The sequence below is a fragment of the Chrysochloris asiatica genome, unplaced genomic scaffold, assembly GCF_000296735.1.
Source record: "Chrysochloris asiatica unplaced genomic scaffold, ChrAsi1.0 scaffold00008, whole genome shotgun sequence".
NCBI classification, from domain to species: domain Eukaryota; kingdom Metazoa; phylum Chordata; class Mammalia; order Afrosoricida; family Chrysochloridae; genus Chrysochloris; species Chrysochloris asiatica.
This window is the reverse complement of record NW_006408526.1, coordinates 1,294,263-1,316,954: the sequence shown is the minus strand read 5'-3', so window position 1 is coordinate 1,316,954 and position 22,692 is coordinate 1,294,263. Positions and strand designations below refer to the sequence as shown.

Below are 22,692 nucleotides of genomic sequence, written 5' to 3'. Positions count from 1 at the left end.
ACTTCCCAGTTAATTGCCTACAAAACACCCTCTACCTCCTATTGGCCGAGCAGCATGCACTGTATTTCTTCCCACCCCGCTACTTTACTAACCCTCCATCTCCCTTCAGTTCAGAGCCTCAGAGACAAACTTAACTTGCCCGGAGATTCAAGGCGGCCTCTGCCTCTGCGATTGGCCGGCACGGCTCCCAGCCGGCTCCGGGAGCTCATTGGCTGAGGGTTAGGGCCCCGGGGGCGTGGCCGGAGCTATCGGATTGGCGGGAGGGGGCGGTCCCGTAGTGTGGAGGTGGTGAAGGTGGTGGGAAGGCGGGGGCGGGGCTGCACTGAGGCGCTGCGGCGGCGGCGACGGCGGCGGTAGCGGTGGCGGCTGCTCGTCCTAGCCTGGCGGGGGCGGGGGTCTGGAGGATGGGGGCGGGTGGAACACCCGGCCGGTGAGGAGCAGCCGCCGCCGTCTCCGCCGTCGCTTCGGCAGCCGCCGCGGTGGTCGCCTCGGGCCGCGCCGCTCGCTCTCTGGCCGTCACCTCCCCTCCCGACATCTCGTCCCAAGGAGGTTGAAGCTGAAGCGAGGCCGGCGGCAGGGGACAGCACGGCCCCGCAGTGCGGGCGGCGGCAGTGACAGCCCGGCCCGCCGCCCGCCCTAGCTCTCGGCGCCCGCAGCCACGATGAACCGGGGAGGCAGCAGCCCGTCGGCCGCTACCAACTACCTGCTCTGCACCAACTGCCGGAAAGTGCTGCGGAAGGTACGGGCACGGTCTGGGGTCTGGCCGACTGGGGGCGCCTTCTGCGGCGGGGACTCGGGCTGGTTGTCCACGGGAGCGTACTGGGGGCGAGCTGGGAAGGGATCACCGAGTACGGTCCTTAACCGGAGACCCAAGAAGGGGGCGTGGGTTGACGGTGGAAGGTTCATACATTGCTGCTTTTTATCTCCCGCGGGACAGACGCTAGTCCCGAGGGGCTGAGATTTTCTTCCTCTTGATGTCTGTGGTGTTTTTCGGCTCGCCTCCCTATTTGCCAGCCCGGGTCTGCTCCCGGGCGGAGGGAGGGAAGAAGGACCCGCTCCTCTGTGGGTCTTGGCGGCTCGATCCACCTCCGGGTGCTGTTTAGCTGTAGATGAGGTTGGTGTGAAATCTGAACAGTTTGGTCTAGAGGAACCTTCCTCCCTTTTTGCTGTTGCTAACTCTCGCGGGTGTTGTTTTTGTTTCTTAGGTAGCTTCTGCTTCGCGCGCCCTCCCCTAACGCTCTTTTTAAAAATTTTTTGGCTGTTCATCCTATGTCTTTAGTTTAGTCATCAAAGGAATTGGTAGAACAGCTTTGAACTTTATTACTATGAGAAATGCTAGTTCCTTAGTCTGGGGTTGAGGGTGGTGGTGACTGAGGTGGACGTGCGTTATCCCGCTTAACCACCCCTCCTCAATGTTGGTCCAGAAAAAATATCAGTCGCATAATCAATTTATTTCGTCCTAGAATGACTGATAGAAAGTTTACTCCAGTGTTGTTTAACTTACTTGGCTTAATCAGTTCGTTGGGGAGGGGCAAGGGGGCTTTTAATCAGACTTTTAATAGCCGTCACTAATATTCTAATCCTTTTATATTTCTCCACACTACAGTTTTACATTTGGTTAAATAGAAAACATTAGTTAAGATGCTACTGTTTGTCCATTACAAATGAATTAAAATTGCTGAGTGTGCAAATGCATCGAGATCGAAAGACTAAGATGAGTACGGTACCGTTTTTAGTCAATTTCTCGAACTACAGCCTACATTGGAATTGCTCTTTATATATATATATATATATTTTAATGCATGAAATAAGCAAGCTCAAATATTTGCGCTCTTTGTCCAAAAACTGTTTTTCTTCCTTTGTGGGTCAGGCCAAGTGCCAATCAAAGTTGTTTTTCAAGCCTCTTTTCCCTGCAGTAGGGCTGCTGCCTTTTTTTTTTTTTTTTTTCCTTAAGAGCAAGAAGAAAGCAAAGGGATTGCAGATTTGAAGTTAATCGAACATTTAAATATGCCTTATGTTGTGTTTACTGGATATGTTTCTCTCCAAGCAGATTTTTATTGAATGTGCATGTTGAGTATGTGCAGTTATTTTTTCCCATAAACTCTGGGATCAAATTACAGTTGATACTTGCACTGCTCATTGTAGCTCAGCTTGTGAGAAATGTAATGGATCAGAAGTGCAGATCTGTGCAGTTGAATGTTAACTCTTTCATTTGCAGGGCCAGATGTCATCTGATTTAGCTTATTATTATTTCCTTAAAAGTGATGTTGTTGTTGTTAAAAGTGATAGTATGTCTTTAACATGACAAGTGTTTTGTTTTTTTTTTTACATACATTTGATTAAACTTCAGCCTGGTTAAAATAACAGCTAGTGTTTGTTTTGCTTTCTTTTCTGCCCTTTAAAATTTTTTTAAATAAGGGGGAAAGTGATACTGACCTAGATGTGTGTGCATGTGTGGGTGTGAAATGGCTCTGGCAATTTGGTAGACTAATGAAATGTTTGAGGGTAAAAATAGACTTCAAAATCTATTTCATTTTTCTTCTGAGAAAACTCTGGCTATGGATAACTGACACTTTTCTAGCAAGTGAGGCGTTTTTGTTTCTTACTCTTAGATTTTATGAAGCCATTTCTGTTTACCTAGAAAGAACATCCTCATGCTAATCATTATTAAAAGAAAAAAGTATATGGAAAATGGATATTCATTGTTACCATATTCTATAATTGCTGTGCACATCTGTGCCAATATTCTAGTTTTTAGTAACTTCAAGTTATTATTTAATACTGATTCATGCAGTAGCTTGAAGTGTAACATTAGATGAAAATAGGATTGTTTGAGCCAGTTATGACATGACTTGGCAGCACTTACAGCTTTTTTAGAGTGCCATCCTTAAAACTATTCTGAAAAGAAATCAAGGGTCTAGTATTTTAAATTCACTGTTCTAAAAATAGCATATAAGACTCCATTTCTAATAGACACCTTTCTTCTTGCTAGAAAGAGTATATATAACTCAAGTAAAATTCAGCTGTGGTTTTCAAAAAGTGATTTTCTTTTTTTTTTATTTAATAAAATGTTCAGTAATAACCAAGTGAGTCTTAGCATTTTGAATTTAGTTCACAGAATGGTTAATAATGGAAGAATGACAGTCATGCAAACCCAGTGTGAATTGCTATGTGTTGTTAGAACCCTCACTAATGATGGGAGGGTGGTGGTAGTGATGTGCTGTGGACGCCTTCTAACTCATGTTGTTGTTAAGTGAGGTGGAGTTGGTTCCGACTCAGAGCAACTCTGTATAGGGTTTCCATGGAGCACCTGGTGGGTTTAAACTGCTGACCTTGTGGTTAGCAGTTCAATGCTTACCCTACAGCACCATACCACAACTTTTTCTGACTCATGTTGTTATTGTTAAGTGCCATCTAGTCGGTTCCAATTCACAGCAACCCCATATAGGGTTTCTGAGGAATGGCTGGTGAGCTTGAACCACTGACCTTGCAGTTCAAACTGACTTTGCAGTCCAGCTCATTAACCCGCAGTGCCACACCAGAACTCCTAGTGACCCTGTATAGGGTTTCCTAGACTGTAAAATCTTAAGGTATCAGAAAGCCTCATTTTCTCCCTTGGAGCATCTAGTAGAATTGAACTGCTGATCTTGTGGTTAAGAGCTCAACTCATAACCCCACTATGCTACCAGAATTCCTTAATGATGGGAGGAGGATCACCGGTATAAGCACTTTCCTCCCTATAAGTGGTTCCATTTGTTGAAATGTGTTGAACTTTGGGAGAACATCAAAAGAAACTGAATTGACCTTCAAATAAAAGAATTTACAATAATCTAATATCTGAACATTTTTATGTTTAATATTTATGTTTAGAATACCTTTACGATTTTGATTCAATATCTTAAAAAATAAAACTTTTAATTGCCTAATATAAGAACCTTGTTGTTGTTAAGTGCTATGGATTTGGTTCTGACTTATAGTGACCCTGTATAGGCTTTCCAGGCAGCAATTGGTGGATTTGAACCACTGACCTTGCAGTTAGCAGTCCAGTTTTTATCCTGCAGCACCATACCAAGGAATCTTAGCTCAGCAAAAAAAACCAAGATGTAAACCAGGTACCGAAATAAATAGCACAAATAAAAAGTATCCTCAAACTTGTAACTCCTACTCAGATGTGTTATTTCACTGAAGTAGTTCCAAAAAAGTTTTTAATAAAAAAAGTTCTTCTATTCACTTTATGTTTTTGAATACATTCTACCTAAAGAAATTCCAGTAACAACTAGATGTGCTTCCTCATTTTAATTTCAAAGTGAAGTGCATTAGGGGACCTAATAAGTAACTGTCAGTCCACTCATCTTCTGGAACATATAAGGTGGCATATTATACTATACTTTGACTATTGAGTAGTTAGTGCTACCAAAGTAAGTAAAGTCCTCCGCTATGAATCAATCAGATGAGCTAACATTTCACAATTCTTAATATATTTAGGTTGTTGTCCTGAAGTGCCGTCAAGTCATCCAATCTATTCAGACCCATAGGGACCCTGTATATGGTTTTTGAGGAGCGACTGGTGAGCTTGAACTGCCAACCTTGCAATTCAAACCGACCTTGAGGTCTAGTGCATGTTCCCGCAGCGCTACATCAGAACTCCAATATGTTTAGGTTATTGTTGTTGTTAAGTACCCTAGAGTCAGTTCCAACCCATAGTGACCCTGTATAGTTTTTCCGAGGAGCAGCTGGTGAGCTTGAACTGCCAGCTTTGCAGTTCAAACAGCTTTACAGTCTGGTGCATTAACTTACCGCACCACACCCGGACTCCAGTTCCAGGGGTAAATATTTCTGTGGTTTTTGCCCTTACGTACTTTTTGATGGTTTTACAAATGAAGATATTGCCAAATTGAAATGGGAAACATAGATTGAGTTCCACGAACCTCATTTTTATAGGTCGAAGTTGTCCAATATTAGCTTATTTATGTGGTGCAACCATTAGAATGGAATTGCTTTGAATATGGATTAGCAACTATATTTTGCCTTGGTTAATCAAGTTTCTTATATCTTTTTTTATTGTTAAAGGTAGTCTTTTACCTGATCATTATCTTAAATGAAGTAAATAGAAATCAAGCAGTGAATTTAACACGTAAACCATAGTGTAGTGGTTTCAGACTGCTTTCTATGAATCCTTAAGATGTTTCTGAGTTCAAAGGTGCTTAAGTTAGATTAAATTTCTAAATATAATTTAAATTATAATTTAGAAATACAACTACCCAAAAATGTTTTATGCCACATTTTCGCTTATTTGGAGCCTACCACAGTTATATTTGGTTAAAAGATAATTTATTCTTTGTGAAAACTTTAAATCAGAATTTATTTTGCTATTTTATACATGTTTGAATGTTTTCTTAATATATCATTGATGAGAAAGATTATTATATATTCTCAAGGCACTGGCATTTTAAAAGTTCCTAAACAGTTTGTTGTTATTAAGTACTATCAAGTTGATTCTGACTCATAGCTACCTTGTATAGAGTTTCTGAGGAACAACTAGTGGGTTTAAATTAACAACCTTGTAGTTAGCAGTCCAGTGCTTATCCAAATCACCACACTAGTACCCCTAAACAAATCTGGTGGGTGGTGTTCCATGGACTCAATTCTGACTCATAGGAACTCTGTGTAAGGTTTCCAAGGCTGTAAATCTTTGGTTGTGGTTATGTGCTGTGGTGTCTGTTCCGACTCACAGTAACTCTATATTGGGTTTTTGAGGCTGTAAATAATCCTTACGGGAGTAGAAAGCCTCATCTTCCAACTGCAGAACTGCTGGTAGTTTCGAACTGCTAGCCATATAATAGCAGCCCTGTAAATCTTTAGGAGAGCAGAAAATCTCATCTTTTTCCCTTGGAGCACCAGCCCAACCCATAATCCACTACACTACTCGGGCTCCTTCCTAAACAAATCTACACATCTTAAATTTCTACTTAAGAGAACACAAAGTTATTGTTATCACTAACTGTTGCTGTTTAATTAAAACACTGTAAAAATTGTTGCTGTTGTATATTTGTGTGTTTCATATATTTAGGTTCAGTATAACATTTTATTGGTAAAAAGGGATTCTGCTGGCCCATCCAAGCAAATAAATAAAAACATCTGCTGATGTAATGATTCTTGTTGTTGTTAAGTACTGTGGAGTTGGATCTGACTCATAGTGACCCTGTACAGGGTTTCCAAGGCTGCAAATCTTTACGGGAGCAGAAAACCTCATCTTTCTTCCACGGAAAAGCTGGTAGTTTCAAAATGTAGATCTTTTTATTTGGGGCAAGACACCTGGTGTGGCAATGTAGGATCAACACTGGACTGCCTACCACAAGTTTGGTGGTTCAAATCCACCAGCGTCTCTTTGGAAACCCTATGCAGGGTCACTATGAGACAGAACTGAGTCGATGGCACTTAACTGCAAATTACTTCTTTGAGCCAAGTTTTGTCTGTAAAATGTAGGTAATTTTTACCCACTTTGAGAGAGATAGTATATGTTAAAGTACTTTGTAAAATCATAAAGTACAACTATAAGGAAGAAATAGACGTGTGTTTATTTCCTTTTTCCAGAATATCCTAGTTCTTTATGTGTTGTAGTGTTGTAGCTCAATACATACAAAGTAATTTGGTTAATCTTTGGTTAATTATTATGACCTGCTTCTTTATTGCCTATAAGTAAAAAGCAAAGATATACTTTTAGTTTAGAATAATGTATATATTGATCAATAATTTGCATATTTCTATTTATATTCATTTCCCCAATTAAATGACATTCCAATATGTTGATTTTATATTTTTCAAATCAAGTAAATAAAACAGTTACTTCAGTAGGTTAGGGATATTGCTATTTTCTTTCAGAAGACTAAGAGTCAAAGATGCAGAGCATGCTTAGTAGGAGTGGGGGTAAATTAAAGGTAAAGCAAAATGTTTCACTTAGTTTAAGAGGAAAATTAGGGAAATAAAAGTCTCTTAATCTCTTCCCTTCATCCTTTTTCTCCTTTAGAAGAGTTGAATTACAATAATCTTTGTATAGACCTTCACCATTTTTAGAATATTGTTTTCACATAGGTCAGTTGATTCTCACCAATTGAAACTGAGACAATTTAAGTGGAATGTCCTCTGTCATACAGTCAAAATTAAGTATGTTTTAATTCTTAATGTTGCTGTTGTTAATGCCATCAAGTTGGTTTCAAATCTATAGCGACCCTGTATAAGGTTTCCAAGGAATGGCTGGTAGATTTTAACCACCTATCTTGTGGTTAGCCGTCTAGTTCTTATCCTGTAGTGACTGCTTCTAAAATATTGCTTCAAAAGTATTCTAATTGTCCCACTGTAGTATTAAGGTCCCAAGGGACTGTCCACTTAAAGCTCCAGTACCTGTGGAATGTTTGTAGGTCCCTAAAATTCTTCAGGTAATTTTGTTTGGAAGAATGAAAGTTAACCACTCTTAGACATATTATTGCAGATCAACTGGAGGAAGGTAGGAAAGAAATAGCTAGGTGCTTTTAACAATTGTGTGGTTAATTCCTTAACCAGGTAAAACAGCAGCATTTCTCAGTCTATAATCATTGGACCACTGAAGGATTCCCCACCAAAAACCCTTGGAGCTCAAAACTATTTTGATAATCATACTATGGCTTGATTTGCTTTTTTCCCTTGTGAAAAGGCAGCAGTGATAAAATTGTGCTGGGCCCTTAGTGTAAATTAAGATAGTTTTGTTGTTAAATGCCAGCAAGTCAGTTACGGCTCATAGGGACGCTGTGTGTAGGGCTTCTGCGGAGCATCTGGTGGGATTGAACCTCTGATCTTGCAATTCCAACAGACCTTTCAGTCCAGTGCTTAATCCTACACAGCCACACCAGGACTCTGATAAGAAAGTAATACAAAGCAAGAATCACCATATTCTTCACTACACCATATTCTTCACTACACTGGCGTGAGATTGGGGCAAAGGATGCCAGTTTCACTTAAGAATGTTGAAGAAGCAATTCAAAATTTAACTTTTATTAAATCTCAACCTTTGATTAACCATCTTTTTGACATCCTATGTGAGAAAAGGGAAGTATATACAAGAGGGCTTCAACTGTGAGAACATTCCATATCTTTTCATTCAATTTTCCTGTGAACCTTTTGAACCCCTCTCATATATCTTAGTTATCTATTGCTGCTACAATAGAAATACCACATGTGGCTGGCTTTAGCAAACAAATTTATTTTCTTATAGTTTTGGCAGCTAAAAGTCCAAATTAATGGTGCAGGCTTACAGAAGACCCTCTCACTCTCAGTAAGCGCCGGAAGATCCCTGTGTCTTTGAGCTTCTGCTTCTGGTCAGTCTTCATGTGACTCCACATCTCTCTTTCTCCAGTTCTGCTTTGCTTATTTGTTAAATCTCTTTTATATCTCAAAGGGGAGTTCTGGTATGACGCTGTAGGATAAGTCCTGGCGTAGCCTAGTGGTTATGAATCGGCCTGTGAGCCTCAAGGTCAGCAGTTCGAGACTACCAGCTGTTCCACGGGAGAAAGATGAGTCTTTCTGCTCCTGTAAAGATTTACAGCCTTGGAAACCCTGTACAGGGTCACTATGAGTCAGAACTGACTACATGGCACATAACCACCACCACAGTAACCACAAGGTTCAAACTTGCCTGCCGTTCCTTGAAACCCTACACAGGGTTGTTATGAGTCAGAACCGACTCGATGGCACTTACCAACAACAACATATCTCAAAGGAGATTGACTCAAGATACACCCGACACTAATCCTGCCTAATTAACAACAACAACAGAAAAGACAGTCCATTCCCAAATGGAAATATAGCGACAGGCATAGAGGTTAAGATATTTTTTTTTGGTGCGGGGACATAATTGAACCTATAACCATGGGAAAACCATATCTGCTGCATAATAAACTGGTTATCTCTAGGGTTAACAGTAGTGCTATTGAGTTGTCAAATTGAACTACCTTTTTTTTTCCTATTTAATACTAATTTTACCTGAATGAAAAGTGGCAAACTATGATTATTCAGATTAAGTGTTTGGTAAACATTTACTTAAAAATGAGTAAAGTGACTGTGAAAGTTCAGGGAAACCAGCTGAGAGGATTTGTTACCGTGATAGAAACTCAACCTCTCAAGGGAAAAACAAGAATTATGGAAATTGTATGTCTGCCACCATTAGACTTAAAACCCAATATTACAAGACTCTTCCCTTGAGATCACAAGTGTGATATTAATGTGTGTGATTTTTTGATAATGTATGATGAAATGTGTCACCATTTGGAGGGTCTACATAACTCGAGCCAGTATTTTCCAAATGCACAGTGGTGTGATATCATGTATAGGTAAAAAATCCATTTGAAGTATAAGATACACTATAGATTGTGATATGAATTGTTGCAAGATATACTATGGATTATAGTAGGAAAAGTTCAGTACTATGGTTTCAAACCTATATGGCCAAAAAAACAACAAGACAACCCATTCCCAAATAGGGATTGTTACTACAGGCATAGAGGTTAGGATTTACAATTGCCATCAAATCAATTCTGACTCAACAACCCTACAGGACAGAGTAGAACTGCCCCATGGAGTTTTCAAGGTTGTAAATCTTTATAGAAGCAGACTACCACGTCTTTTTCCTGCAGAGTGACTGGTTTGGAGTTTCAGTTAGCAGCCTGGTGCTTTAGCCACTGTATCACCAGGAGTCTCTCTATGTTACAGTTAACCTTTAAAAAAACTGCACTTGTAGAGTTTTGATGATGTATCAAAGAATAATCACAATGATCTCTTGGCTTTTACAACAACTTAATGTACATAAGACTAGATTTCCCTCATATCCTTCAATCAAAACATCACATCAGATGCAGAAGCAAATTTGAAAAGGCACCTGTCTTATAATTAATATCAAAGAAATGTATAAAATAAAAGCAATCTCACTCCTATTACTCATTTCTTTTTGAAAAATAGTTACTTTTCATTAGAATATGTCATTTATGTTAGCATGTATTATTGTATTATTTTTTATGAATCAATAAATACTTCAAACATTTTTAAATTCCTTATACTGTCAATATTGACAGTTTATAACCCACACAAACAAAAAATCTTTGGAGTCCACCATAAATTTTAAGAGTCTGAAGGGGGTTCCAAGACCAAAACATTTGGAAACCCATGAACCAGAGCTATTAATATTACATGTAATTATAATTCTTAAGAGTATCTGTGGTTGAAATGAAAGGTTAATACTAATAACATAGAAAATGTAGGTAAAACTAACCCAGTCATCTAATTTTGCATAGGGATCACTTCAAAGGAAGCCCAGTGTCTTCAATGGCATCTTTTATAGCCACAGTACAAACTTGGCTAACTAGGGATGATCCTTGTAATTTTCATGATCATCTTTTACCTGGCAGAAACCAGTAAATGGGAAAAACCTCTTTGGCTCTGAAGGTGTATTCTCCTTAATACTGTGTAACAACCAAACAACAGTCACATCCAAAGATTATGCTTATTGTGCCCTAATTGGTTGGTTCTTGGCTGAAGAGGAGAGAAAGGCCCTAAGTAGCAATGTCTTTAAAAAGTTATCATTTTTTCTTGAAAGATGAGACCTGTGAGAGGAGCAACAGAAGAAGGAAAGCACAAGACAGAATTCAGGAAGTAACAATGTGAAGAACTGATAATAAACACAACACCCTTACAGCAAAAAAGGCAACCAACTATAGACAGATAATCGGACAGCTCTGAATCTTGGCATACCCAAATACTATAGGAACAATTCCACTTTGAAGTGGGGGTGGGTGGGACGGTTGGAGGAGTGGGGAGAGGTAGTATACCTAATCATCCTGATAGCCAGCAACCAATAACTCCCTACAATTCAGTGTATTCTTAAAGACCATGAGAACAAAGATCTATTTACTTGGACTGGTTACATCTGATGAGGCCTGCAAATGACCACCAACATCTTAACAGTTCTTTAGACATCACTGTGATGGCCTTGGGGGTGAGGGGGAGGAAGTGGAATTCACAATACACTTACTGTTTGGTAAATACATTGCTTAGTCATGTGTCCCATAACAGTTACCTTGTTGTTGTTGTTGTTAAGTGCCATCCAGTTGGTTCTGACTCATAGTGACCCTATATAGGGATTCCCAGGAGCAGCTGGTGAGTTTGAACCACCAACCTTGTGGTTCAAGCTGACCTTGTAGTTGAGTGCTTATCCTACAGCACCACACCAGAACTCCAATAGTTACCTTAAAACGTTATTAATAGTTGTTACCGTATGCCATCCATCCAGTCAGTCTGACTCAAAGCTACCCTGTATAGGGTTTCTGAGAGCAACTGGTGGGGTTGAACCATTGACTTTGTGAGTTGCAGTCCAGTGCTTATTCTGCAGTGCCATGCCAAAGCTCTTATAAGTAGGTGAGGTATAAATTATTAAAATTACATATCCTTACCATATAAATCTTCAGTTAATTTACAGAATCCCTGTTTCTTTCTGTTTTTGTCCTCCCACCCCCCACTCCCAAATCGCTTTGTTGTTGTTAAGTACCGTGAAGTTGGTTCCCACTCATAGTGACCCTGCGCTGGGTTTCTGAGGCTGTAAATCTTTACGGGAGCAGAAAGCCGCCTCTTTCTCCCACGGAACAGCTGGTAGTTTTGAACTGCCGACCTTGGGGTTAGCAACCTGATTCATAACCACTACGCTACCAGAGCTCCTTATCTCTTTAGGCATCTTTAAAAAAGCCTTTCCTAATCTCTGTCCATCTTCCCACTCCTTCAGTCCTCTCGGCTGTCCTGCCATCTAAGTATATTGCATTGTATTATACTTAGCACAATAAATTATACTAAAATTAACAATTTACATATTTCTCTCCTAATAGGTTGTCTCTCGTTTGGGATCTGATTAATGGCAAGTTTGTTTTTAGCAAAATGGGATTTTGATATACAGATGTATTGATCATCTAAATATTGGTGTTCTTGTTCTGGGCCGTTGAGTCAGTTCTGAAATGAACCCTGAATAGGGTTTTCTAGGAGTGGCTGATGAGTTTGAACCTCCCATCATACAGTTCTAACTGACTTTGCAGTCCAGTGCACTATCTTGCAGCACACCAGGACTCTGGTAATATAGTTTGGGGCTTCCAAAGTTTATAGAGGAGTCCTGGTGTGGCGCTGAACTGCAAAGTTGGTTTGAACTTCAAGGTCGGCAATTCAAGCTCACCATCCACGCCTTGGAAACCCTATAAAAGGTTGCTATGGGTCAGAACTGACTTGATGGCACTTAACAACACAACAACAAAGTTTATAGAGAAATGGAATTAAAAGATAATAGAATAATCCGTGGACTTTTTGGAGCACCTCATATTGACTGTTGTTTTTTAAGTTCTGTCAAGTCAGTCTGACCACAGCAACCTGTAATAGGGTTTCTGACACTTCAAATCTTTTCAGGAGCAGAAAGCCTCATCTTCTCCCCTCATATTGATATTGGGCACTATGTAATATAGCTAATAAAAGTAAAAGTTTTCTCATTTCCCCAAATTGAAAGTTAGATGTTTGTCAGATTTGTGGTTTTGCAGCCGTATTCTCTTAATTTATAAGGAGTGTTTTCAGAAGTGCAGTAAGTAGCAAACGTGATTTGAGAAAATAAGGGGTAGTAGTGCATAGTTTTTAAAAACACGATTTTATCATGTTAGTGGCCATAGGAATATTTTAATTAAATATCATACCAGCTTTTAGAGGGCGTTCTGAATATTTGTCCATTAAGATGATCAGGATGCTGGCCTTCATTGCTGGTCCTCAGATATGTCAAATAGCCACTGCTTTTTAAAATAGACTCAGGCTCCACCTCTTAGAATCTTGAAGGAAAGTCTGTTTTAGATTATTTAAAGCATACCTTCAAGCTCATGAGATTTCTCTGTAGGCTGTTTCCTAAGGGTCCAGTTTTAGTATAGAATTCTGGTTAAGCCTTTCCTTCCTTCACTTCCCCTTAAACTCTGTTTTGGAAGTTTCCCAAGCCAGCTCCTTGACTGTAGGTACTTACTTGGTAACTGAAACAGACAATTGTTCATAAGCCTGGCCTACCTCATAGCTGACCTTTGCTTTTTAGATCTTCTCAAAAGTGGGTGATCTGTAAGCTAGGATATAGGCGGCCTCCTGAGGGGCACATGAATACTATGGGATATTTTATCCCTGTTTAGAACCCAAACCCCAAAAAACCCACTGCTACTGAGTCAGTTCCAACTCATAGTGATCCTATGGGGCAGAATAGGGTTTTTGAGGCTGTAAATCTTTACAGAAGCAAATGGTCTCCTTGTTCTCATTGAAGTAGTTAGTGGGTTTAAACTGCCAACCTCCCTGTTAGAAGCCCATTGCTTAACTCCTTGTGCCACTATAGCTTCTTGTAGCACTCAGCAGTGTGGTCAAAATACCTTGCATTTCTTGCTCAAAGCTTCAGATAAGGTATGAAAACATTTTACCATATGCTTCATAAAAAACACATCAAATATGTGTATATGGTGGTTATATGCTGTGGAGTCAGTTCCGACTCATAGCGACCCTGTAAAGGGTTTCCGAGGCTGTAAATCTTTATAGGAGCAGAAAGCCTCATCTTTCTCCTGCGGAACAGCTGCTAGTTTCGAATTGCTGACCTTGAGGTTTGCAGCCCAATTCGTAACCACTACGCAACCAGAGCTCCTTTTGTGTGTGTGTGTGTGTGTGTGTGTGTGTGTGTGTGTGTGTGTGTGTATTTGTTGTTGTTGTTGTTATGTGCCTTGGAGTCGGTTCCAACTCATAGCAACCCTGTACAGTGTTTCCAAGGCTGGAAATCTTTACTGGAGCAGAAAGCCTCATCTTTCTCCCACGGAACAGCTGGTAGTTTTGAACTGCTGACCTTGCGGTTCGCAGCCCGAGTTGTAACCACTACGCTACCAGAGCTCCTGTATATATTTATATATATATGAAATAAGTATGATCAGTTATAAAAATGGTTGCTTTAGGGCCTAGTGTTTCTTTCACCAGTGACTTCCCAACAAACAAGAATAAAATACGTATTTGAAACTTATTTTCTCTTTATTGTATGCTAATTATCAACTGCTTATAATGGAGGACTATGTGCTCATTTCTAGATATACACTTATTTTTACATCTTTGTGCACTTGCAAAGGTTGAACTGATCAGTTGAAGAAATGAAATCTTTGTTTTTCAATTGCAGTTGTATAGAATGTTTCGAAAGCTCGGATTTAAACAACTGAATTTGGTGGAATACTATTGTAATTATTTGACATTGTATCTCTTAGTTCCAAAACATTTTATACTATCAATAATAACAGTAATTTCTGTTGAACACTGCCTATGTGCCATACACTGTGCTTGGTGCTTAAATTTTACATATATTATCAATCTTTACAATGAACCATTTGTCACAATTTATGTCAGGTCTTCTATCTGGCCTGCCTGGTTCTGTTCCACACCCTGCTGATAATTTGATTTCAACCCCAAGTTTACTGAATCAGACTCTACATTTTATCAAGACTGTGATTCTTATGTATACATGAGGTGGTGGTAGTGGTGGTAGTTGTGTGCCACAAAGTAGGTTACATTTCATAGTGACACTACGTACGGTTTCTAAGGCTGTAAATCTTTATGGGAGCAGAAATCCTCATCTTTCTCATGTGAAACGGCTGGTGGATTTGAACCGCTGACCTTGCAGTTAGCAATCCACGTTTATCCACTATGCTACCAGGGCTCCTTATTGTACAGGTACAAGTATAAATGTATACACAAGAATCACCTGAGGACCTGGGAATCTTGTTAAAATATAGATTCTAATTCAGTGTATCTGGGTTAGAAATATAAATTTTTAGGAAAGGATCAAACTGGAACAAACTAGCTAGAGTTCCTATTTTATGGATAGAGAAACTCAGGTTCAGTGAACTTTAGTAACTTGCATAATAAGGTCATGGCATTACTAAGTAGCACACTTAGGATTTGAAACCAGGTGTAACTCCAAACGGTGTTTCATTGTTATAGTTGTTAGGTGCCGTCAAGTCAGTAGTGACTCATATCAACCCTTTGCACAACAGAACAAAACACTGCCTAGTCTATGCCATCCTCACAGTTGCTGCTATACTAAGCCACTGTACCTGTCTATCTTATTGGGAGTCTTCCTCATTTTCGCTGACCCACCACTTTACCAAGCATGATGTCCTTCTGCAGGGACTGGTCCCTCCTGATAAGCATGCGTGAAGTATGAGAGACTACGTCTGGCTAGCCTAGCTTCTAAGGAACATTCTATTCTAGCTGTACTTTCTCTAGTGCAGATTTGTTTCTTCTTCTGGCAGTTCGTGGTACTTTTCGTATTCTTCTCCAATATCAATAACTTAGATGCATCAATTATCTTTGATCTGCTTTACTTACTGTCCAGTTTTCACATGCATATGAGACTATTGAAAGTACCCTGACTTAGGTCAGGCACACCTTTGTCCTCAAACTTATATCTTTGCTCTTGAACACTTTAAAGAGGTCTTGGGCAGCACTTTTGTCTAATGCAATACATTGTTTGATTTCTTGGCCACTGTTTCCATGTGTGTTGATGGTGGATCCAAGCAAACTGAAGTCTTTGTAAACTTCAGTCTTTTCTCTTATTAGCATGATGTTATTTATTGGTCTAGTAGTGAGGATTTTTGTGTTGTTTATATTGAGGCTCAACACATACTGAAGGCTGTGGTCTTTGATCTTCATCAGTGAGTATTTCATGTCCTCTTCCCTTCCAGCAAGCAAGGTTATATCATCTGCATATTGCAGGTTAATGAGTCTGCCTTCAAATCTGATGCCACATTCTTCTGTAATCCAGTTTGTTAGATTATTTTCTTAGCATACAAATTGAATAACTGTATTGGAAGAATATAACCTTGGCGCACACCTTTCCCGATTTTAAGCCATTCAGTATTACCTTATTCTGTTCTAAGATTACCTCTTAGTCTATGTACAGGTTCCTCATGAGCACAATTAGGCATTTTGGTATACTTTGTGAAGTTATACTTATATCCATAGTTTGTAATGATCCATACAGTTGAAAGCCTTTGCATAGTCATTAAAGCACAAGTAAACATCTGGTATTCTCTGCTTTCAGCCAAAATCTATCTGATAGCAGCAGTGATATCCCTCATTCCACATTCTGTTCTGCTTCCAGGTTGAATTTCTGGCAGTTCCTTGTCAATGTACTATTGCAGCTGTTTTTAAATGATCTCCAGCAAAATGTTACTTGCTTGTGATGCTAATGATATTGTTTGACTTTTGCATTTCATTGGGTCACCTCTTTTTGGGATAGGCACAAATATGAATATCTTCCAATCACTTGGCCAGGTAGTTATGTTCCAAATTTCTTGGCGTAGATAAGTGAGCAACTCCACTGCTATATCAGTTTGTTGAACAGTTTCAATTTATATTCTTTTAATTCCTGGTGTCTTGTTTTTCACTAATGCCTTCAGTGCAGTTTGAAATTCTTCCTTCAGAATCAAGTTCATGATCATGTGCTACCTCTTGAAATAGTTGAACATTGACCATTTCTTTTTGGTATAGTGACTCTGTGCTTACCTTTCATCTTCCTTTGATGCTTTCTGCATCATTCAATAGTTTACCCATAGAATCCTTCAATATTGTAAGTCAAGGTATGAATTTTTTCTTTGGTTCTTTCAGCTTGAGAAATGCTGAGTGTGTTGTATTCTTTCCTTTTGGTTTTCTAACTCCAGGTCTTTTTCATATTTCGTTATAATACTTTGTCTTCTCAAGTTGCCCTTTGAAATTTTGTGTTTGGCTCTTTTACTTATTTTCTTCCATTTGCTTTATCATCTCTCTCTAGACCAAGTTTCAGAGTCTCTTCTAACTGCCATTTTGGTTTTTTTCCCCCCTTTCTTGTCTTAATGACCTTTTGTTGTCTTCCTGTATGATGTTCTTGGTGCCATCCCACAATTTTTCTGGCCTTAGGTCATTAGTATAGTGTGTGTCACAACTGTAGTATGTGACAGAAGAAACTGTCTGGAAACATTTGCGTAAAAGTATTGTGTCTCTTGAATAAGGTCACTAAGAAATGCTTTTTACTTTTGGGTAAAAATTTTTGTATGAAAAAGAGTTTTTTAGGAATGGGCTTATTAGTAAAGATGGTGGGAAAGGGAACAAAGAAACTCTGGGGCTGCTCTCCTTCTCCTACAATATTGCAGGCTAAGGACTCCTGGTGTGACAATGTAGGATCAGCACTGGGCCAGGAGTACAAGATTGAGAGTTCAAAACCATCACCTGCTCCTCAGAAACCCTGTACAGGTTTGCTATGAGTCAGAATCGACTCGACAACACATAACAACAATAGCTACAACAGCAAGAGGTAGAATATCTTCTCTGACAAAGGTTTTATATTAGGGAGGAAGATTTTGTGGGGACATATGGTTCTGCTGTTTTTAAATTAGAACTATCAGTTTTCCATAGAAATACTAAGGTATGTGCTATTTTAAGTTCCAGAGTACTATTGATATTATGTTGTTGTTAAGTTCCATCAAGTTGGTTATGACTCATAGCCATCCTGTGTAGGATTTCCAAGGTGCAGTTGTTGGTTTTGAATTGCCGACCCTGTTGTTCGCAGTCTTGTGCTTATCCTATAGCGTCACACAAAAAATCTATTATTATTACAGGTACATTCGGTAGGCATTTGCTGGTTAGTCTGGAAAGCTAGCCACTAGGCATAACATTGTATCCAGGGAAAAATAAATCCTGGAATCTAAGTGGCTGCTTCAGTGGAGATGATATTGGTAAAGAAATAATTTTAATGTGTGCACTAAGGATGTGTTTATCAATTGGTTGTTTTATCTAATAGGAAAACCGTGTTAATACAATTGTAGCCTATATTCAGGTTGCAGTTGGAATGAAGGAAGGAATAACATTGGTGATAATTAGGTTGTTGGGGTGGCCAAGGGCCAATGTCAAACTGACTTATCCTTGTTCACTTGGTACTGGTTAACACTGGCCCAGCACTGAGTATTTAAAGCTGGGTAGCCTGTCTTTTACTACTCATTGTTGTCCTTATGGCAATAGAAATGAATTTTTTGAAAAAAAATTTTTATCTCTAGGAATTTTCCTTTTTATGCAAAATTAGGAATTTAACATGTGACTTTTGATTATTTTGGCATAAATTAATAAAGACAAGTGAGTCAGTCCACACATTTTCTCTACTAAGAAAGAATTAAAACAAAAGCAACAGAAGAAAACCACTTCAGCTAAAGTAAGATATCTTAGCACTGAACTCCATGTAATCTTTGATTATTTTTATTTTATAAAAACTTTTTTGTATATACTTGGAGTTTTTAAGTATGGAATACCTGTTTGTGTTGTAGTTTTGAGTTTTTAATAACATATGACCAATATGGTTTGTCTGTTCTCTATCAGATGATTCAGCAGAATGATGAAATTTTCAAACAATATTAGTGTCACACACAGTAAAATTTTCTGAAGATAATTGAAAAACAGTTGCAGCAGTATATCAACTTGTAACTTCCAGAAATTCAAGCTGGATTCAGATCAGGAAAGGATGTAGAATGAGGGATATCATTGCTGATGTCAGATGGATCTTGGCAGAAAGAAAAGACTACCAGAAAGATGTTTATCGGTGTTTTCTTGCCTCTTCAAGGGACTTTGTGTAGATTATTACAAATTATGGATAACATTGTAAAGAATGAGAACTCCACAATATTTAATTGTACTCATGTGGAACCGGTACATAGACCAAGAGATGGTAATTTGAATAGAACAAGGGACTACTATGTTGTTTAAAATAAGGAAAGGTGTCTGTCTGGGTTGTATCCTGAGCAAATAATTTGAGAAGCTGGACTGTACGAAGAAGAATGAGACATCAAGATTGGAGGAAGACTCATTAACAAACTGTGATAGGCAGATGACTATCTGAATGCATGCTGAAAGGCAAGAGGACTTGAAGCATTTATTGGTGAAGATCAAAAACTACAGCTTTCAGTATGGACTACACCTCAACATAAAGAAAACAACTAACTTCACAACAGAACTAATAGACATCATCATGGTAAAAGGAGAAAAGATTGAAGTCGTCTAAGATTTCATTTACTTGGATCCACAATCAGCTCCCATGGAAGCAGCAGTCAAGAAATCAAACATGTTATATTGGGCAAATCTACTGCAAAATAATTTTTTAAAAAAATCTTTTTATTGTGACTTGAGTGAAGGTTTATAGAGTATCAGTTTTATAGTCACCAAATCATGTATTTTGCTTAATTTCAATGATTTTAATCCCCTCTATTTAACGTCAGTTATCCCACTTCCTCTTTGTGCAAAATGTATCTTAGAAGTGTTAAAAAACAACAACAACAACAACAACAACACTTTGAGGACAAAAATAAGCCTGACTCTAGCCATGGTGCTTTCAACTGCCTCATATGTATTTGAAAAGTGGCAATGAATAAAGAAGACCAAAGAAGAGTTGATACCATTAAATGATGGTGTTAGCAATGAAAAAGTAATATACCTTGGATTGCTGGGAGGACAAATAATTCTGTCTTGTAAGAAGTACAGTCAGAATGCCTTTTTAGAAGCGAGGATGTCAAAACTTCATTTCTTGTACTTTGGACATGTTATCAGGATGGACCTTGGTGTAAAGTAGAAGGTCAGCGAAAAAGAAGAAGACCCTTAAGGATATGGCTGTAAGACGTGACTGTTAGATGGACCCAAACTCATCAATGATGGTGAGGACAGCACAGGACCAGCCAGTTGTACATAGGGTTGCTTGAGTCAGAACCAACATGACCGCAGCTAGCAACAACATGATCTATATAGTTGATTAATCTTGTGACATATTAAATTTGTTCCATATATATTATGTAACTGTTGAAATACTACAAGTTTTAAGTTTATTATTCTTTAGGTAAACTGCAGTGTTGAATACTCAGAATAGGAAGTATCTATCTAGTCATCATATTTAGTATTTGTTTTTGTTAAGTGCCGTTGCAGATATTCCGATTCTTAGCAACCCTGTTTAGGGTTTCCAAGGAGCAACTGGTGGGTTTGAACCACCGACCTTACAGTTCAAACCTACGTAGCAGTCCAGTTCATTATTCTGCAGTGCCATACCAGTCCTCCTGTTCTTTAAATGGAAAAAAAAAAGTTTTTTATTTAGGTAAGTACAGATAAATAGAAATATAGAAACTGTTGGGGTTTTTTCTTAATTTGGTAAAAGTATATAGATTATCATTTTATGTTGATCAGAATTCTGTGCTGCAAGGATATTGCCCCCTCCTGGTGTTCACATTCTTAAGTAGGCAAGAAATGTGAAGGCTTTTAACATCTATAAACTACTGACATTCTATATGAATATATTTCATTCATTTACATACTCATTCCACAAACATGAAGGGCATTGAAAGAACACAGGCCCTCAGGGTTCTTATAGGTAGTGTGATAAGTGGCAGCATACATCTGGGTCTCACTAAGAGATCTCCAGCATTATGCCCCTCACTTGACAGATAGTATAGAAAAGGGTTTGGGAGACATTTTCTATAAAGGGCTACTTCGTAAATATTGTAGATTTGTAAGCCATATTGTCTTTATGATATTTCCTCAACTCTGTCTTTGCATTGTGATTGTTGTTTTTGTTAAGTGCCGTCGAATCGGTTTTGACCCATAGCGACCCTGAACAGGGTTTCCAAGGCTGTAAATCTTTATGGAGCAGAACGTCTCATCTTTCTCCTGCGGAGCAGCTGGTAGTTTTGAACTGCTGACCTTGCGGTTCGCAGCCCGATTCATAACCATTACGCTAACTAAGGCTAATTCTTTTAAAAAGTTAAGTGTGGTTCCAATAAACCATTATTTATGGGCACCAAAATCATAATTTTATATAATTCTCATCTTTCTCTCATGAAATAGTATTCTGATTTTGAGATAAACATTTTCTAATCTTTTAAAAACATAAATACCATTCTTCAGCCCCAGGAGTTACCAAAACCGGCAATGGGCTGGCTGGCCTTGGCCAGCAGTCTATGGTTTGTTGATCCTCTGGTACAGAAGGAAGTGCAAGCAATTTAGCATCATCTGACTTTTCTGAACTGTACTTCTATCATTAGTGAAGTAGGGGTTGTAATAAGACCTATATAAAAATAATTTTCTGTATCATGCTAACAATACTTTGATTGATGTGCAAAATTAATTGAAAGCAACTGTATAATAACACTGCCATTTAAACAAACATCTAATTAGAGTGATGTTGCTTTTTAGTACCTGGTAGCTACTGTGGAGTAAAGGACCTAGTTTTATCCCCAGTAAGGTAGCCTTAAGTCCTTGGCTCCAAATAAATAACTTTGAGAGTAACTGGGGTGACTTGATCTGGGACTTCCAGACCATAGCTGGTAGTTTTGCTCTTGAATGGGAGCAGCTAAGACCAGAAAATATTCATCTGGTAGGTCAATATCAACGAACTTCAGGAGGCAGTGTTTAGCTTGTCATACAGACTGGCCCATAAAAAGACCGGAACACGTAGGCTTAGAGAGCTTCCTGTTTGTCTAGAACATCTGCTTTCAAAAAGGTAGTGTGTTCCTTGGGACAAGGAAGCTCTGCCTTGGAACCCTTCCAGACCTTGCCCTATGAGTCTTCTCATTTGCATCCTTTTGGGCTATACTCTGTAGTAGTTGTTGTTGTGTGCTGTGGAGTCAGTTCCAACTCATAGCAACCCTGTATAGGGTTTCTGAGACTGTAAATCTGTATGGGAACAAAAAGCCTCATCTTTCTCTGGTAGTTTTGAACTGCTGACCCTGAGATTAGCAGCCTGATTCGTAACCACTACACTACCATAGCTCCTTTACAGTTCTCTGTACTTACAAGTATGATACTGTTGTTAAGTGCTGTCAAGTCGGTTCTAACTCACAGCCACCCTATACAGGGTTTCCAAAGAGTAGCTGGTATCTTTGAACCACTGACCTTGCAGTTAGCAGTCCAGTACTTATCCTAAAGCACCACATACTCTTTAGTGAATTCTGTGAGTTATTTCAGTTACTGAACCTAAAAGAACAATGGGAGCCAGCAGGTCAGAAAAGAAGGGTATTGTGTGGTTTTCTCACCTTATGACTGACATCCTGAAGAGGTAGTGGGAAGCCAGTCCCACGTTGGTGGCTAGCAGGTAGAGGTTGGAGTGTCCTGTGAATTCCCTATATTGCAGCTGGCATTTGTCTATGGCATTCTGAAGGATGGTGCCATTTGCGTTTGTGAGCTCTGCCCTAACTCTGGGTGGTTAGGATTAGGGAGTAAGGGTGTCATGGAGAACAGCTAACAGTGATGGAGAAGAGGGAATGTGAGGTCTGGACCACTCCCGGCATTTTAGGGTTGGGATTCGTGCTAGTCCTTACCATGCAGCTACTTTGATGAGTCCAAAGTAAAACTTTAATAAATCAGTAGACCTCAGTATACTTGAAAACAGAATTGGCACTCACAAACACAATGCTTTTTATCTCTTTTGAAATTATGAAACTTTGTTTGATTTCAACAGAAAAAGTGTTATGATATATTACAGACCTTTACATTTTAATTAAAGTTACATTTTGAGAGTTTTTTTTTTTTTTTTTTTCAAAATCTAATTTATATGGAGTTGTTTGGCACTATGGGCTAATGCACTGA

General features: G+C 38.9%; 1 protein-coding gene across 1 annotated transcript in view; it reads left to right on the top strand.

The window, feature by feature from the left end:
• The first annotated feature begins 439 nt into the window (after positions 1-439).
• Positions 440-22,692, top strand: part of SESN3 (sestrin 3) — a 72,084-nt gene continuing 49,831 nt past the window's right edge. Inside the window, exon 1 of the mRNA XM_006833744.1 lies at positions 440-739. Coding sequence (XP_006833807.1) covers positions 662-739 — 78 coding nt within the window. The 5' untranslated portion in view covers positions 440-661. The remainder of the gene's footprint in view (positions 740-22,692) is intronic.